Source organism: Anomalospiza imberbis, chromosome 2 (assembly GCF_031753505.1).
Source record: "Anomalospiza imberbis isolate Cuckoo-Finch-1a 21T00152 chromosome 2, ASM3175350v1, whole genome shotgun sequence".
NCBI classification, from domain to species: domain Eukaryota; kingdom Metazoa; phylum Chordata; class Aves; order Passeriformes; family Viduidae; genus Anomalospiza; species Anomalospiza imberbis.
The window spans coordinates 60106348-60125755 of record NC_089682.1 but is presented as its reverse complement, the minus strand read 5'-3'; the positions used below and the strand labels follow the sequence as shown (position 1 = coordinate 60125755).

The 19408-nt window shown below is 36.2% G+C and overlaps 1 protein-coding gene across 7 annotated transcripts in view; it reads left to right on the top strand.

Annotated features, from left to right (window-relative positions):
* The window catches only part of ZMYM2 (zinc finger MYM-type containing 2), a 69333-nt gene that overhangs the window by 23367 nt on the left and 26558 nt on the right, over window positions 1-19408 (top strand). For 6 of the 7 annotated variants that reach the window (XM_068181332.1, XM_068181328.1, XM_068181331.1 and 3 more), the window contains 5 exons: window positions 987-1137; window positions 1886-2001; window positions 7656-7772; window positions 8344-8494; window positions 18227-18399. In XM_068181332.1, coding sequence (XP_068037433.1) covers window positions 987-1137; window positions 1886-2001; window positions 7656-7772; window positions 8344-8494; window positions 18227-18399 — 708 coding nt within the window. The remainder of the gene's footprint in view (window positions 1-986; window positions 1138-1885; window positions 2002-7655; window positions 7773-8343; window positions 8495-18226; window positions 18400-19408) is intronic. The other variant, XM_068181333.1, reaches the window with a different exon arrangement.

The window sequence follows — 19408 nt, the reverse complement described above, 5'->3', positions numbered from 1 at the left end:
GAGAAACTGTCTACATATTTTTTTCTGAAACTTGCTTTATTATGCTTGAGATATTTTCCTAACACTGGCATATGTAATACATGTAGCACATCAGAATTATTGATTTTGTATGTTGACTATGTCATTGGTATTTCTGCTCTGTGCAGCATTTCTGTGCTTTTTATAGAACATTTGTTGTGTTCTCTGGAAAACTGCTGATGGACTGACTGCTATGTTGAGAGATGTCAAAATCGAGTCTGTTACCAGGTTCATGGAGTCACAGTTGAGCATAGAAACTCTCCGGTGTATTCCTCCTGCTTGGAGGATTGGAGATACAATTTTTTTCTCCCCAAAGTTTATTATTATTCATATTTGTAACTTTGCTGTGCAGGTGACTGCACAATGGAACAGATTGCCCAGAGAAGTTATGGAGTCTCCCTCACTGGAGATATTCATGAACTGTCTGGGATGCAATCCTGTGCCATGTGCTCTAGGAAGGCCCTGTTTGAACAGGGAGGTTGGACCAAAAGGAGTCTTTTCTAAGCTTACCATTCTGTGAATCACATTAGCCATGCCAGATTCGTGTTCCTTTCCTTACAACTATTGTCCCATCAACAAGGAGAGAGCAATAGAGTTTTTTCAAGCTCTCAGTACAACTTGTTGCACACTCTTAACCACAGTTCAGTTTGCAGACAGTGGGGTTTGGGATGGAATTGGGATGTTTTGGTTGGTTTGAGTTTTTTGAAGGGTGTGTGTATATGTGTGTGTCTTTACACAGAAGGTTAGTTTCAGCTGGCTTTTTCCCAGGAGTAAAAGACATAACCATAGTGCTGAATGCTCTTGAGAGGATGATCAGGAGAGTTAATATAGGAAGGATTTGATGAGCAAGCATATGACAGAAATAAAACTTAACTTTTTTTTTTTTTTTTTTTTTAAGACCATAATTTAAGTTAAAAGCCAAGCATAGTTTTAACTAACGCATTGTTTTGCTTTGTTTTATGTTTTAGAAATGTGGCCAATTAACATCTTGTACTGGCTGCAGAGCTCAGTGCAGGTTTTTTGACATGACTCAGTGCATAGGATCTAATGGATATATGGAGCCATACTGCTCAACTGTATGCATGAACACACACAAATCAAAATATGCAAAATCACAAAGTAAGTGAAAAGGATGATGGGTTTTCATCACTGCTAAGAATAGACTTTTAAAAATTTTGAACACTGGGGGTGGGTGCATTTGTTTTACAGTTAGTCTATGCAGATGTGACTTTATTGTTTTTAACTTCATTTAAAAAAACCAAAACATCTTCCATTGAACACCAGTAAATGGACCCATGAGGATTAATTTTCCTCACTGGCCTTTTTTTGTGATGTTTGAAAGAATTTTCAACTGTCTTAATCCTTCCTGTGAAAAAAATGCTGAAGCATAATGTGCTCTGATGTGTCACAGGATGACAGTGCAGGTTTTTTGCATATGAATTAATATTTTCTGAATTCTCGTATGAATCCCACCATGTTTTTTTTTCAGTCAAGCAGGAGATGGATAAGAAGGGAGGTAGTTATAATGCATATAGATATTCTCTGGGTAAAGTTTTTGATCCAGTAAATAATTCAAAACTTGTGTTCTTCAGTATGCAAAGCACATCTCAACCTGAAGTTGAAAATGCTCCAGTGAATTTTAAGGAAGAAGGTGTTTTCATATTTAGTACTGATTTTTAGTGAAAGTATTTATCTAAACTTCTGTGATTTTTTTTTTGTTTTGTTTTGTGTGACTTGTAGAAGCTGACTGGAAAACAGACTAATCTTAGTTTTCTACATTGAAAAACTAAAAAGGGCTCACCTGTAACACTCTTTTTTCCCTATTATTTTCTGTTTATTTTGTTTGTAAACTACATTTTTCTTTTAGGTATGGAAATTATTTGCCACTTTTGTAAGCGAAACTCTTTACCTCAATGTCAAGCCACAATGCCTGATGGAAAACTGTACAACTTTTGCAGTTCCAGTTGTGTAGCTAAATTTCAGGTTAGCTGTTGTGTTAAATCCTTTCCTCCCTAAATATTTGTGTGCCTGTTTTTGTGTTAAGTATTTGAATATTAAACTAACTTGCTTGTGTATACATGCTTGAGAGTTACAATTAACATAGCAGGTGTTCCTGGCTCATAACAATTTCTTTGATCAAAGTGCTGTTTCATAATGGTAACACTAGCTGCTGTCTTAAACTTATAAAATTGGATAATAATAACCAATTTATGCTTTATATCGTTAGAAAACACAAAGCTGTATTACTACTCATTTTTACCACCTTAGCCTCACGGATGTGAGCCTTGCTGTTTTGCATTGAAGATCAACAAATCTAGCCTCTTTTGTACTAAACACAATAACAAAATTCTCATTGAAGAGAGCTAACAAAGGTCTGCCATGGAGAAAAGTGACTTCTTCTGAAATGAAAGGTTAGAGCCTCAGCCATTTCATTTATGGACAAAACTAGCTGTTTCAATTGTGGCCAGAAACTGGGGAATTGCTAGGCTAATGACGTGCACTCTGGATGAGGCTGCTCTGCTTGTTGAAAGTGTCATAATTTCAGTATGAGTCAAGATTAAAGTGTAAGTGAAATGTGTTACAACCATTAATCTCTTGGTGACCAAAGGATATTTTAAAAGAATATGTTTCAATTTTTGTGTGTAAAAGCATTTTCCCAGATTTATGCAGTATAATTGATAATTGCTTCCTCATGTGTTGTTGAAGAGTTACACCTACACAGGGTTTTCCCATTTGTCATTTGCTGTTTTCTGTCAACTGGACAGCAAATGGGTTTTTTAATTGCTTCTTTAATATACCCTGGGTAGGACCTCTGTCATATAGCCATGTTCTGTGTTTCCATCATAACCAATTTGGTAGGTCTCTGTCAGTGGAACTGATTAATATAATACCTGTGATTGTTAGTATATAAAGACAGGCTGTAATACGTATTGCAATCTCATTTAACATCTATTTTATTGTACATGATTTTACAATCTGTTGCATCCCCAAGAGCTCTTGGAACAAATACAGCCAGGGAAACGATGAATTCAACCTGGGCCTTCTTGGATTTGCGCATAAGTCAACATTAAGCAACATTATTGAATAGAACTGCCAGATCATTTAATGCTGGCTGTGTGTCTGTGGTCTTACTGAGTCCTCGTGCTCATGCTTCTATTGCACTCTCAGTGCTGCATGTAGATCTCCAGTCAGGGTTGTCGTGGAATTGGATTGAAGCAGCCTTGCAGTCTGTGAGCTTTCAGTAAAGACCAAGAATGTGACAGCCTACCAGTTGTCACTTGCTTACAGTTAGTTTGCTCAACCAGCGCTGTTGGATTTTAACTTTTGATAGTTTTTGTATAGTCACTGTGTGGAAGAATAAAACGTATTTACCATAAAGCTAGAGTTGAATTTATGAGAACAGCTTCTTGGTTCTGTTCATTTAGTATTTAGGTGGAAAGGATGGTATACCACAATGTGAGCACTGAACTGTTAGTGTTCCCTTGAGGCTTCTCTTATATCTAAGTGACATCTAGGGTATTGAACCTGAATAGAAAAAATGGTCAATTTACTATGGTGCTCCATATTTTTCAGTGTTAATGGCAATAACTCCTGTTTTAGTTTTCTGGATTCATATTCTTCCCCTTTTCCTGCTTTGCCTGCTCTTCCTAGACTTTTTTCTTTAAGGGTTATCCTTCACAAAACAGAATAATTGCTATCTCAGGCCTGTGTTTCTTCCCTTCTGCAAGTGTTTTAGTCCTTTTGGTTTACAAATGGGTAAGTTTGTTTTACAGAACCTCAGGATTGATTATAATTGTGTCTTAAAAATAACCTTTTGTTTCTAGCTAGTTGTTCTTTTAATGGATTGAAATATTGGAAAGATTCAGCTGAGCTGCATGTTGTACAGTTTATGTCCATATCTACATTCTCCTTTGAGCAGCCTGTAAGAGCATTTGATAATGTAAGAAAGAGAGATAATAACCTGCTTTATCTGCTTTTGTTTGGTTGTTGGTGGTAGAACAGTGAGACTGAATCTTGTCTTCCACACTCTGTCTTGGAGGATATTAATGCAGAGTCAAAGACAGAATTCTTCCCAAGGTGTATTGTTTTAAATCAGTATTGATAGTGGTACTTTTACTGGGTCAGTTGAAGATCTTGCTGTTAAGGGAAAAATAAACTACTGACTATTTATTGTGAATGTGGAGGCAGTCACACAAGTGTCTTCCCAGTGTTAGCAGCTGTGTAAGTGCCTGAGAGTACAAGCTATCTGGCAAAACACAAATCTGTGCAAAATTTGTGCTCAAGCTTTAATTGGTTTGGCATTTGCTTCCAATTTATGGATGTATCTGGAGAATTGTAGGACCAGTATGGGTAAGAATTACAAGTACAGCGGTTTTTAGCAGGATACTCTCTCTAGTTATTCACTAATGCTGTTCTCTTTCACCATTGTGATGGTGCCTGGAAGTGTTCTTGGCTGTATGTGCTGCATCTCTCTTGCACACGTGTGTCTGCACACAAATACTCTTCTAAATTTGACAATAATAAAAATATGCCTTCCATGCCCAGGGTGGAAGGTCTGTGTGTGCATGAGTGCAAGGGGAAAGCTTGTTTCCTTCTCTGTTTCATTTAGTTCCCTTGATTTTTCTTGTGGACCAGTCCTAGTGAATGACAACATGTAGAGGATTCCTCGTACTTGCTTCCCTCATGCGCATTAAGAACAGCTTGATTCTTTCCAATGTTTGGGGTTTTTTTCTCAGCTGGAAAAAACACCTAACCTCAGTCTGGCTACCTACTAGCTCTTCCATTTGTACACGTATGTACAGAAATGTTTCCACAATTTGATTTCATGTTGCTGTGAGCAAGGATAACCCTCTGCGCATACGCTGCTGTGGCAGGGGCTGGCCAGAAGCTGTGCTGCTGTGGTGGTCTTCTCAGAAGATCCTGGGCTGTGCCTGCCTAGTGTTCATTATTAAACTGGCAACTTAGAGCAGTTTGAGCTGGTTGCATTGAAGGCCAAAAAGGGCTTTACAGTGTGTTTTTTTGCTTTGCTTGCACTTCCCATGCTCTTGTTATTCAGGGCAGGCTCTCTAAAGAACAAACATAGGTACATGACTTCAAAGATATCTTTGATACAACACAACATAGATAAAACTTTATGTTCAGGGTGACTGGTGAAAGATTTTAATGAATTTACGATCTATCTTTCTTTTATTATTCTGTGTAATTATGCTCCCAAATAATTCCTAAAGGTACTTTAAGTACTTGTAAGTTAGAAGCAAAGCAAGATGGTGAAAATACTAAATGCATGTCATCTTGGCTCAAAATATTATGCAGAAGCAGTCCTTAATTTTAAGCAGAATAACTGGAACTTTAAAGAGGTATACAAAATAATGTTGAGGTTAACTTGATTTAAAAACCATCTTCTGCTTGGTTTAGAACTTTGAGTAATATGAATTCACTTCTTTACAGATTTTTCTGGGAAAAAAAATTAACTAGAGGAGCATATGATAAAAAGCATTGCTTTTGGGTTTTTTTAGAAGTAATAATGCCTAATAGTTTAAATTTGTTTCATGTATAGTTATGTGCAAATTTCCTTTAAAACAAATTCTAATTTTAAATAGTCTTAATCTTTGTTGTTCTCACTTCTCTAGCTTTTTGTTATTTTTCAATTACCAGCCTCCTAGACTTTGTGAGTCTGAATTTCTACCCCAGTAAACAGTAATGGAAAGGAATAAAAGAAGGTAATTGTGGCATACCTCAGAAAACAACAAAAAACAATGTTTTACATTTAACTTACAGCCCTTACAATAGGGTGTTTGGGTCCCATATTTAAAGGTAACTACAGATGTGAAAGATAAGGATTGCTTTTCATTTGATGACCACTGTTTCAAGAAATACACTATTTCATCTTCATTCCTCCCTCTGTCTTCAGTGTTTCTGTACAATTTGCGACATCTGCTAGTTCTTTACATCTCCTTCATTCCTGAACTGGAGGTGCTGGGCATTCTTGAGTTCTTTTCATTTTCAATGAGAACTTCTAGGGCTTCCATAAAGCACACACCAGCATGTGTTGAGTATGATGTTTGCTCTGTGAGGACACCTGCAAATGCAGAAGTGCACAGATTGGACCTTGCAGTTAAAAATGCCTTTGTTGCTCTCATGCTTGTGCAAGTCTTCAGCTATTTAGAGTAGCCAAAGTGAAGCAAACCTTGCTCAGTCACAGGGATATTTGCTGGATATAATGGGAGAAATATGACAATATTGTCTGTAGGCATGAGAAAAAAAGTTGTTGTAGAAGTTACCTGTATAAAGTTGTTACAGGCTGATGGGCCATTGAGGTAAAGGTGTCAACTTTCTGCTGCCTGGCATTTGGTTCTCAAGTCCTGCCTGTGATTGGGAAATATGCATGGCTACTTAACATTGGCAAACTCTTGATGCAGAATTAATGCATCTGCATGAAATGATACTGTTTGCACTGCCAGCTAGAACTCAGCAGCACCAGCCCACATAGATCAGGGTTTATACCAGTAATAAGTCTCAACATAGTTTTAAATTTATTTTTTAGTGTGGGTGAATCCTTACTAACATGAGAGTCTAAAGAAAAGTATCCTATAACAGAAATGTTTTGAATTTTCATTGTTATACAGTGGAGAGGTAGTAACAAATCTGTCTGAAGAGAATTTGTCTTTAAATATATTTGTTTTGTTGTAAATAGTGTGGGAAAGTGTATTGAAAAGACAGATGTGAGAAATTTGTCCTGGATTCTTCAAGTGTCTGTGATTACTGCTGGTTCAGATTTTTGTCTTGAACATCACATCTATAATACACCAATAGTTCTTGCTTAATCAGGGAATTTGCAAAAACACTCAATTCTGTTGGCACATATAAGACACTGAAAGATACAGGTACTGTATAATTGAGTTCTTTTATCTACTGATTGCCACAGAAATGCACTAAAGAAATTTCTCAGTTCCAGAATTAATTTCTCATACCTACACATGCAATCTATAGTATTTTTCTCAGTTTTAAACCCCTGGAATGTTTAGGGGCTGGCTGTGTCAATAACTGCATCTTCTTGCCATGGGATTGAGGCTACTTAGGACTGTCAGGTAGTTTTTTCTTAATCTGAGTAGTTGTGAGGTTTCTCACTGAAAGCCTTTTACTTCAGTAGTTGTATTTTCAAGTGGTATGCTTACATAGGATGTTGATAATCTGCCTTGGTGAGGTTTGGCTTTGAAGACATTTGTTTATTGGTCTTTATCTCTCTGTCACCAAAATAATACAAGCTGTGAAATGTATTTATCTGAAAATATGTTTTGTGATAAACAAAAGCATTCTGTATGGGGATTTTTTTCTTTATTTTTACAAAAAATGTGTTAACCCTTAAATAAAAGGCATAAGAAAGGTAAGGTAAAAAAATGACTTAAAGTAATTACGGTAGAAGTAAGGGTAAAGATTCAAAATTGAAAAATCTGAGATGACAGGGAAAATGAATTAAGGTGAAGAACCAACCTGCTGTACTTTTGCCAGAAATGTTTTTAAGTTTATAAATAAACTCCTGAATTCTCAAATACAGTAAGCTTAAATGAACAAAACCCACATTTTAAAAGTAACTTTGTTTTTTTAGTGATGTATGTATATATGTTTATGTTTTTCAGACGCTCAGTGTTCAGTCTTCAACAAATGGTCAGTTCGTCTCTCCCAGTGATATTCAGTTGAAATGTAATTATTGCAAAAGTTCTTTCTGTTCAAAACCAGAAGTACTGGAATGGGAGGTAAGGGATGTTGGTGTTGTTCTTAGAATGATGATGTGTTCAAAAGTTTAAACTTAGAACTTTAATATGGTTTTTATAGCTATTATATAAAGTATTGGAGTTTCTTTTAAAAAGCTCAGTTAAAATCTACCTGGCTCTGTAGAGTATAATTTAATTTCAGTATGGATCAAAGTAGAAGTCTTTCTTCATAAATAGTACTAGTGGAATTTAAAAAAATGTATTTTCTCAGATCAGCTGTAAGTCTGCAATCTGCTTTCATCTTCAGTTATTGTAGATATGGTAGACCATTATTACACTTCTTTATGAACTGAGAGAAGTATCTAAAGAGGATATGCTGAGATTGAAGGGCATATTTTCTGTTCAGTGTTTTCTTGTGAAATTATGAGTATTTGTAGCACTGTCAGCTTAATTGGGATTTGTAAATTTTTAGCATTAGAAGTCATACTCTAATTATGTGTTCACACCTTACTTTACTTTGTAAGTTGTCTTAATGGCAACTATTATTTCAAGTTGCACTAGTTAGAGCTTAAGATTTTATCCATTAACCTTATTCATGATGCTTTGCATTTAGAACAAAGTGTATCAGTTCTGCAGCAGAGCATGTTCTGATGATTATAAGAAACTGCACTGCATAGTTACATACTGTGAATACTGTCAGGAAGAGAAAACGCTCCACGAAACAGTGAATTTCTCTGGTATCAAAAGACCCTTTTGCAGTGAAGGTATGTATGTATTTGTTGTTTTCCTGAGGTATTGGTTGTTCTGCTGCAGTTTACTTACTTTGCTTATATGTTAAAATTCAAGGTAGAAGCTCATTCTGTTGTACTTGAGGCTAAACAGGAAGTCTCTTCATTACTATTATTGAAGTGATTGTACCTGTTATTGTTAATGCAGGTACTTTTTAATTTAGCTGAGCTGCCTTTAGAGCTTTTCACCACTTAGTCCAGGTTAAGGGTAGCACTCTTAAGTGTGTGTGTGTGTATAAATACCTACACATTTATGCACATTGCATACATACATATGCACAAAAAACTATACATTCTTTTTTTAAAAAAGGTGTGCAGTAGTGCATGTACAACATTAACTGCACTGATGAACACCAAGCTTTCTCTTTGATTAGCATTTTCTAAATAAGTTCAACAGTAGAAGTTCTATGTTGACTTAGAATGGTTACTTAAGCAATAACTTGAATGATGCCTGTTGCTGTGTGTTGATTACTGTCATTACAAATTACTTGACTAATTACTTGAATTTTCAATCAGAAAACAAACTAAAAGGGAACTCCATGGCCCTAGAATTCTTTTAAGTTGCATTAAAGCATGGTTTTAATAGAAATAGCAAAATAGGGTTTTAAAAAGGACTAATCCTTTCTGCTTCTGGTGAGCTCTCCTTTGATACTGGTATTTAATCATGATCTTAAAAGTTTAACTACAAGTTTGGATGACCATATTCACAAATATGGTTAATATTTTTTTGTTTAGTTATAACAACAACACTTCCAATGCCCTTTGATAAGACCTGTGGAAGATACCTGCTTTCAGGCAGATTAAATAGTAGCTATGGGAGTTATAGGAGGATCCTGTTAAGCTGGAGAGGGTTGGAATGCCGGGCGGAAGGCAGTCTTCCCTCCATGCCTTTCCTATACAACTTCATGACTCTGCAGTCTTTTGTTTCTGAAGAATGGAGTGTGGTATTCTGGACTGGAAAGTGATAGCTGGAGAGTAAAAACAGACAAATGAAGGCCCAGCCTTGCAGTGTTCGGTGCATTGCTCAGCAACCTCTAGCTAGGAATTGTTTCTGTGAATGAAGCAATTCCACAGAATACATTGAAACAAGAGCAAGATACTTTTCTGGAGATTAAAATATATGCTTCTATTACTGTGAATATTCATGACTCCTTAATTTTGCCACCATTTTGTTCATAATGCCACCTATGCTATTATTACTTCTCTGTGAGGAGGCTTGGAAGTAAGTGAGGACTTGTGTTTCCTATTGGAAAATGAGGAAGAAAAGAAATAAAAACAGTCTCTCCTGTTTAGATACTAAGTGGGGGGAATCTGTTGCCAGATATCTTTGTGTGGGTCTTGAGTTTGCAGGTGCTAGACTGCCAGCACAAGAGCAAATACTACATTTATGAAGGTGAGCATGCAGAATGTTACCATAAAGACAAAGTTTATCAGCTTCCTGTGATGATCTGAACCGCTGAGTAATAGAGAGAGGATAGTCAAAAGCACCATTAAGTAGATCATAACTTGAATAAATACAGTGTATACCTGCCAGCTGTAGCTGAGGTCTATTTTGTGATGCATATGACAAAGAGCTGTGTGTGTTCCTCTCACAAATAAACCAGTGACCTGGACAGAAATTCTGAAGGAACCCCAGACCATTTATTTTGAAGGAAAACCATCAATTGCCATTAATGGCTGCCGAAATAGTGCAATCCAAGAATGAATGGTGCTTAGATCTGATGTAGGAAGGACAGGGCCAGGACTTGCGGTGGAATTTTGGAGGTCAACAAATAGGAATTCAATCATCAGATGTGATAGATTTTTCTTGCCCCTTTTCCAGGCACCTAAACATCACTGGTTTGTCCTTAATTTCAAAGCATTTTTATCAGATATATGTCCAACTGTTTGTGAAATAACAAAACCAGTACAAGTACCAGATACTTTCTGATTGTGGAGGCCATCCTGGTTTTGATATTGCAGATTGTTCAAGGAACCTCACCAACATAGATTATTTTTTTGAACATGAAATTATTCTTCATCAGAAGACAAATGTATTACAGTTTGAGAAGCAATAGCCAGTCACAAAAGTTGCTGGCATTTTTGGAAGAAATTGAACCCTCAAGGGGAAATGTGAGGAATTTCCAGGGGAGTGTTTATAAAAGGCTCCTAGATAAAATCAGAAATTAAACACATGTTGAAATTTCTGCAAGTGTCCTTACTTGTTCATCTTTGTGCAAACTGATGGGAAAGGATATATAAGATCAACCACAAATATCTCCTGACTGCTTACAGCTGCCCAGCTGGAGTACTGAAGATGTCGTCATTGCTCCCATTCTTCATACCCGAGGGTTTTTTTCACACCTGCAAATACACATATATTTACACAAAAGCCCTGCCACCCACATTCAGGTCTCTTGGATCAGTATTTCTGTGTGGTTTTATTCCAGCTCTGTTTCTTTATATGTTTCTCTTGAGACACTTCAGAATATGTGCAGGAAGCCTCCATTATAATAAGGTGTGATTAGAACTGACCTAGATTTTGTGCTGAAGATGGTTATTCTTTCATGGAGTATAGGATGCTTTTTCTGTTTTTGTAAAAAAATTGGATGCTATGTGGAGAATGCCCAACCTGAACGGAGTAGATGAAAGAGCTTAATCTGTTCCACTGGTGCTGAGGCTGTCCTGGTGTTTTGCCACTAGAATGCTGCATTCCAAAATGTCTGCGTCTAAATTAAATAAAATATATATTATGTATGCTAAAGTAAGAAGTAGCTTGTGGATTTTTATGTGCATGTAGTTGCATGAGTGACATTTGAGGATAGGCTGTGCAAGTTTTTAATCTTGAGGAAATCTTCAAATTACTGGATTTGGGATATTTTGGGAGTGGGTTTTTTTTTGTTTTTTGCAATACATATTCCTTCTGAGTGTCTGGGAGAGCAAATCAGTCTTTGGCAATCTAGCAGTGAAACTATTTTATGATGAGCATCACCATAATTTAATTTTTATTTGTAGACTTATTTAATTCATCTTTTGAGTAGAACTAAGTGCTATGACTTAAACAACACAGGCTTAATAATTTTATAATGCAAATTTTAATAACATTGATTCATATCTGGTCATCTTCTTCTAGGAGAGAGAAGGTCATTAAGCTGTTGGATTAGCTCAATTATCTGATGCTTGGGAATACTTTTCAAATGGATAATACAGATAAAAGACAGCTGTCAAATTAGCAACTGTACTATCACCCTGATGGCTTGCTAGTAAATTTCTGGGAATTATGGTTTCTACAAATATAACTCAATGCAGACATTGAGTATTCTCTGAAAACATCTCTGATGTTTCATCTAAGTAGAGATAATATCTTAAAATACTGCAGAGTCAACAAGTGGGAAAATAAATTTAGGAAATTAAGTAATTTTACCTTCTTCTAGGAATGGTTCAGTTAAAGCATTGTACATTTTAGAGTGGGATTTTCCCAACCAGTGGACTGTTTGTGAAAGTATACTATTAAATGATTAGCTGATTAATTTCTAGATTTATATGAAAATATTACAGATATGGAGATAGCCTAAACACAGGTGTGTTAAGTTTTACAGAGGTGCTTACATTCCCATGTTTCACAATCAGTTAGGATACTACCTGATATTTATAGCAATTCCTGCTGTTATTAGAAACGGCAAAAAAATTATATAAAAAGTGATGTGTGATATGAAGTGTTGCTAAGACTTATTTATAGTTGCTGGGCTTCTGTGGTGGATGGGCCGAGGAAGAGTTGGTGCACTGTCCCTGCTGTGCTGAGCTGCTGTGTCCCCCTAGACGAAGGCAGTTGCCATCAACCCTGTGTGAATCTCTTTGTTCCTGATGTTTGGTCTCATTACTTTTAAAGTGAGAGCTACAGAAACTGTTCAAACACAGCTTTTTAAATAGTTTACATTAGCAACCGTCTTTTTTAGAAGCACCAATACTGCTTTTAAAAATAAAATGTACAGAATTTGGGCTAGCGTACAGAAATTTTTGAAGACAGTATGAAATCACCCTATTACATGCTCTAGGATTTGTGCTTCACAGAGCTGTTATGTCCCTTTCTACAGCTCTTGATGGAGGTCTGCCATGTTGAAATAATTTGATCTTGCTATGGTGCCTAGTTTGGTTTTGTTCATGACCACTTCTTCTGGCAGTGTCCCTCCTGAGGTAAATTCTTACCTGAAATGTTGGTTTCCTTGTGGCTTTCTTATAAAGCTTTATTTGGTGCTGAGTTGGGGTATCTGGCAAAAGGGGACAAGTAAAAAGCAAAACATGTCTTAAATACTGCAGAATGCATGATCTGTAAAAATATACGTTCACAATTGAAAGAGTCATGTTGTTACTGCAGGGGAATATTCCTTTCCTATAAACTGGGTTAGTAGAAAAGAGCAGTGAATGTTGGAGGTATTTAGAGCTGCCTGGGCTATTCTGAGACACTCTGACATCCTTAGGCTGCTATGGAGAGAAGTTAGAATGGGACATTCCTGGCATCTCTTTGAGCCATGGCAGTTTTCTTCAGGGAAGTCTGAAGGCACAGAGGCCATGGTTGTGGCCATGACTGTTCAGGGGATGTCATCTTCATAAGTAGTCTGGTTTAAAATTTTCGAGCCACAGATGACTGTGCCAAACACATTTTGTTACTGTAAAAGCTAAAATAATTTTTTTTTGCTTATAGATATGAGTTAAGGTAAAAGGGACAGCATATTCAATTCTGACAAATCACTTTGGAGGTATTTAACAGGCTCCCTTGCTACAGAAGCACCAAGTGAAGACTTTTGGCTATGCAGAAGGAAAGCAAAGTTCTGCACCTCCTAGACAAATGCACGTAGAAGAGCTGCACTGTTGGTTCTTGTGGTATTCCACTTGTGGAAGAGTCTCAGTGTAGATGTAATTTCCAATTAGTGCTTCTTGGATTCATCTCTTATGAAATTACTGTACAGTTTTAACTTGTTAACCTGGATTTTGATATTTCTGACAGTGTTCTTGTAGTTGAGAAATTTAAAGGTATAACTATGCAGTAGAAGAGATTGTTTATCTTCCTTTCCCTTTATAGAGGGAGAACATTGATAGTGTTCAAGTAATATAATTTAAAATTTCTGTACATGTATTGAGTCTTGAAATTTTTGTTTTTCTTTGTGGAGAGATAATTTGTAACATGGTAAAGAATATCAGGTGAAATCCTGTGCATTGTTCGACACCAGCAGTCCTTGTTAGATTTTCATTCTTCTGTGTTAATTACACTGTTGTGTCTTTTTTCAAAGAGGTTTGAGATAGTTCTTTGAGCAAAGACAGCATTGACTGGTGCAGATAAGGGGTGATGCAATTTAATGTGCTGAGATTATGAGCACAAGAAGAAGAAAGTTTCTGAAGATGCTTCTTATTAACATGAAGAAATTATCAACCTGAAAAGATTTAAGAATAAACAAAACATGAATATCCAGATTGGAGTAGGAGGGAGGAGAATGGAAAGAGTACCTAATATCAGGAAATAGTAGGATAAACTGAAGTTGTATGAAAGTTGGATTCAATAATAATAAAAAGTTCTTAAGGTGAAGACAAGGAACAAAGGGGTATACACAACTTCTCTTCACACAGAAGAGGGTAGGGTTTACTTTAACAGTAATCCTAGTAGGACCCAGAATTTGGGTACATTGCATCTGTTTTCCTAAAAATAATAATGTTTGTTATAAATCCAGAGACGGCAGGTGATAGCAGTGTGGGTATGGAAGAGGTTTTGCATTCAAATCAGTACAGAGGGAGATGCAGCAGAAAAAATCTGGATGAAATATAGCTCCAGAAAGCTTCCAGGACATAGCTTGTGATGCTAAAGGCCTGTTGTTATTCTTCTCTAGAACAGGTAACAATTGAAGTTACTACAAGATGAGAGAAAATCAACTTTTGCATGTTACTTAAAGGATAAAGGTATTTTAGTAAGGACAGCATTCCAGAGGTAAAAACCCAATTATTTTAGGATGGAACAATTACTTCTTATAAAATATATTAGTCCCAGTGGTAAAAAGGCAGTGGTGTTGAGAACTCAGTATTATTTCTGGTTCAGCATTCCTTTTTACACAGCTACTTGATGTAGAAATGTACTGAACTTCCTGTCATTCAGATAGGTGCTGCTGGTAGAATAAGATCATGTTTTTAGTAGCTTACTTTCAGTGAGTCTGCAGTCAGTCAAGTGAAGCAGGTTTTCTGCCATGGGCAACTCTGCAGGGCTGAACCTGGCAGTTCTTGGATCTGCCAAGACAAAGGAAGCTCTCTTAACCTGGAACTTCCTGAGGTAAAGGTTTTGAGGAATTGCCTGGGTGTTGTCTTGTCAGCAATCTTCTCTTTTATGTGTTCAGATCATTTCTTCCTCTACCATTTATGTGGGGAACCAAAGTTCAGGCCTCTTAAGAGATCGGTTTTGTGTTGGGTTTTGCTTGGAAGCCAGGATTCTAATACCGTAAATAAGGAAATGTTAAGTTAGCAGATATTCACCTACTAGGTTTTTGTTTGCTTCAGATTTTGAGTTGGAGATACTTCTGAAAATGGTCTTTAGTGGTCTTTCTGAGACAGCCAGCTTGGGGGATGGTGTTAGAACTTTAATGAAGACCATAATTAATGGCTGGTATAGCTTGAGCCAGATAACCTGTGCTTATAATTTCTTTCAAAGTAAGAGCTGTTTTCTCTCAGAGGCACTTTAAAACAGTAGAGGTTTTTATCTGAACACACTGTAACTTGTGGGTCTGGTGTTGTAGCAGAAATCTTGAGGAAGTTAGGATTTTACTCAGATCTCTTTGTTCAAAACGTTGGGACTGTCAGCAGTGCTTATACTCATAAACCCCAAGTCCCCAGAGGAGATAGGCTGAACAACCCTTAGGATTTTAGGGTTGATATTAGAAAGGTCAGACACTCAGTGCTTTTTGTATTACTCATTCACTGCGTGCTTGAAGTCAAAGCCAGCTTCGTGGTCACATCTACAAGGCCAGCATGGGTGTTACTGTTATGTTGATTCAGGATTTCTCTTGTGCAAGAGAAGAAGTTGTTTGAGCTTAAAATCTGTTTTGCCAAAGTCAAACACCTTTTTCCATACAGTCTTACTCTTTCAATCAAAACCATAGCGTTGTAATAAAAATGTATATACTGGACTGCAGAGTAGCAAGGACGTAAGAAAGGCATTTTGCTCTCTTTCTTTGAAATCACAAGATCTTGAAGCTAAACCAGTATTCCAAGTATTTCCTGGGCCCCGTATATTGTTACGTATTATAAACACATAAAAGAGTTTCAGACAAATCTGTTGAATTTTGCTCATGATTTTGCAAAAGAAAGACTTCGTAAAAATTCTACTTTAACAAGTTTCAGCATTGTAAGAATCTACTGTCAACATCCAAAGTTTTATAAAAACAGTTTTTATCTTCTGTAGAGGCCTCCTTCAGCAAGAAGCCCTGCTGTCAGTGGTCTGTAAAAGAACCCCATGTTTTCCAGGCATTTAGGTCTTAAGGGCTAGAATTTTTGACTTTTTGTTACCCTTTACTTAACATTAATTGATCATTTTCCATGAGTTGCAGAGATGTGGGAGATGTTTGACTGTAGAGTGGAAAATTTCTTACCTGATAACTTTTTAAAATAAAATAGTAGCATCATCTTCAACTTTACTTCCCGTAGTTCAGCAGCCAAGGAAAAATGTCTATTTTTTCCATTATTTTTTGTAAACTATTTAGCCAGGTGGACATAGGTTGCCTGATTGATAGTAGAGGAATACTGCTAGTCTAGTAGTAGTTTTGAAAGGGTGATGCAGCACTGGGTGGCTTTTCTAAGAGACTGCTGAAGAGGAGGATACATTGTGGTGCTAAGATACCTCTGGAATTTTAAAGAAGTGGAAAAAATATGATGCTCCATGCAATAATGAGAGATACAGCCAGCAGAAAAAAATACTGGCAAGAAATTTTGCTTTTAACTGGTACTTTTAACTAATAACTTGTTATTATTTGTTATTATTGTTGTTATTTCCTTCAAAGCAATGTATTGCAAGTCCAAATCAGTTGCACTCTAAGGATGGTTGCTGGATATGGCACTTTTCATCTGTGCTAGTAATTTTCTTTATTCTGTGTTGAAGAACTTAAAAGAGAAAACCAAAGAACAAACAACCCCCCCCCAATAAAACCACTTCAAACCAAATTACCTGCAGTGTCTTATTTGTACCATATTCTATAAATGTCTTATTTTGACATTACTAGCAAATTAATTCGTTAGCAAAGCTTGTTGCATTACAAGTTAAAGTTCCTCAATAACATTTTGTTTTGTGAAGATTCAGTCTGCTGTATCTTCTATTTGCATTCTTGTGCTTTTTGTGATCTAAAAATAGTATCTCAGTTTCACACATTAATTCTGCCCTAATAGACAACACCAGAAGTCACATAATTGAAATTACTGAATACATTATAGTATTTTATATTCTGTATGGCAGAGGAAGTACAGCATGTATCTTACATACTGAGATTCATAACTTATCAGAAGTACAGAAGTCTGCATCTGTTAGATTATGTATATGTTCTAGCAGAGTGGGCACTTGGAAGACTTGAGTTCTCATCTTTGGTGGTGCTATGATACTTGGTAGATCACAAAAACAGGTGCAGAACCTTAGATTAAAGGTCTGTGTAAATGTTATCTTGTCCATCCAGTGTTTGATATAGAGAGTTACTTCATCTTCTCATTCTGTTCTCTCCTGCAAAATTAGGACAATTACAGAGGTATGCAGTATATGATTTAGGCATCAGCTGAATAGGTATTGGATTTGAGATCATTTAAATACAATATATTCTGAAAATAGCCAATATAATAGCTACAGTATTCATCTTCTAATGCATTTAATATGGTAGAATGTCTTTTCTAATTTGCTTGAGGGAGGATTAGATTATGGAAGAATATAGCTGTCATTATTGCAAACTTAAAATTGTGTCTGCCTAGTAAATGAAAAAACAAAACAGAAAACACCCCCACCCCTAAAAAACCCCACCATAAACCAAACCAACACAAAACAACAACCAACCAAAACCAGCATCTCCACCCCACCCCCATGTGGGAAAAAAAATTAAAATATGAATTGCATATATACTCTTCACAAATTTCATGTGTAATATCTTGTCTTCGCATAACTCTCACTACTGACCATTGCTTTATTGTTACATTTTTAAAGAAATCCCTCAGTTCTGAGGTCATCTTGTACATATTAGTGTTCTTAAATATTAATGCATTATCTTAAGTGGTTTGTTGTATTAATATAAAGGTAGTAATAAAATTAAGTTGATCCATGAAGATGGGTATTTCTTTAGTAAATAAATGTCTGGATCTCTAGCATTTTGAGGATGTGTAACTGAGCGATATAACTCCAGGTCAATGCTTTTGCACAGGTGTATATTAAAAGAAAATTATGATTTTTTTTTCCTGACTGTTTATTCAGGGATTTGATAAAAAAAAGATTCAGCATAGGGTTTTGAAAAATATGCAGGTGTCACAGAAAACCATAAAATTGTGTAGGGAAGGTATTTGGGTAAAAATTTCTTGAAATACAGTCTTACTGTGCAAACTGAATTTGTCTGAAGCCCCAGTTGTTAGCTGTTGTTGTATTCATTTAATTTTCAATATTTAACTCTTAACTGTGATAATCTCTCTGTAAAAGTTACTTTGTTCCTAATGTTTAAAATCTGTTTCCAGGCTGCAAGCTGCTATATAAACAAGACTTTGCAAGACGGTTAGGACTGAGATGTGTTACTTGTAATTACTGCTCACAGCTGTGCAAAAAGGGAGCAACTAAGGAACTTGATGGTGTAGTGAGAGATTTCTGCAGTGAAGAGTGCTGTAAAAAATTTCAGGACTGGTACTACAAGGCAAGTAACTCAGAATTTTTGACGAGAGCTCCACAATTAAAAAAAACAAAAATGCACATGTGAGGATATCAAGGACGGTGCAGCAAATATGGCTTACTTCAGCAAAGCATTTGCTATAGAATAAGCAAATGTATTAATTTCATAATTTCAGTTTTTGTAGATCTTAGAGCAGCATTTCTATCATCTGATTTTATTAATTCGTTTGGCAAGGAAGTCTTGAGTTACAGAAAACAAAAAATTAGTATGTATATTTGTTACTTTACAATTCCAATTTTTTCTTAGTTATTACCACGTTTTTCTTGTCAAAACTTCTTTAACGTGTATTCAGAATGTTGAAAATGCTGATAGTAGCAGCTAGATACCTTGAGTTCACTGACATTAGCAGAGCATTTCTTGTTCCTGTTTTTGCCTCCTTTTTTGCCTTTTCCCTTCGTCCACAGTTTGAACTGCAGAGGCTTTGATTGTTCAGTATTTCCCAGTGGAAAGGATGCCAAAGGAAAAAGCAAGACCAAATGGATTTCTAATAACAGTTTAAATCAAACAGATGGCATCTATTTCTAAGTCTCTGGAAGCTTAACTGCCTTGTGAAGCACCAGCAAAGACTTCACAATAAGAGGTTTTTTGTTTACATTTTTTGAAAGGAAAAGATGAAATTGGACTGGGTTTAACCGGCGATTAGTGCCATGGATAAAATATTTGATCTCTGATGTGAACGTCCTGGAAAGCTACACTGATAATTTCAAAACAAGAACTACACTGTGGATGCAATTGAAAAAAGACAGTACAAAATTCATCACCATACCAAAACTCTGCACACAGCCTGGAAGGCAGTAAAAAACTTGAAATGTTAGAGGGCTAGATACAAGTCCTGTAATTCAAGACGATCTACCTGCCATAAAAGAACTGAATATGAAGACATATCTGATATTTTGGAATGTCCAGAAATGTTACAGCCAAACACTGTAAATTCTTTATTTTGAGTAATGTGTGTAGGGCCTTGTAAGACATT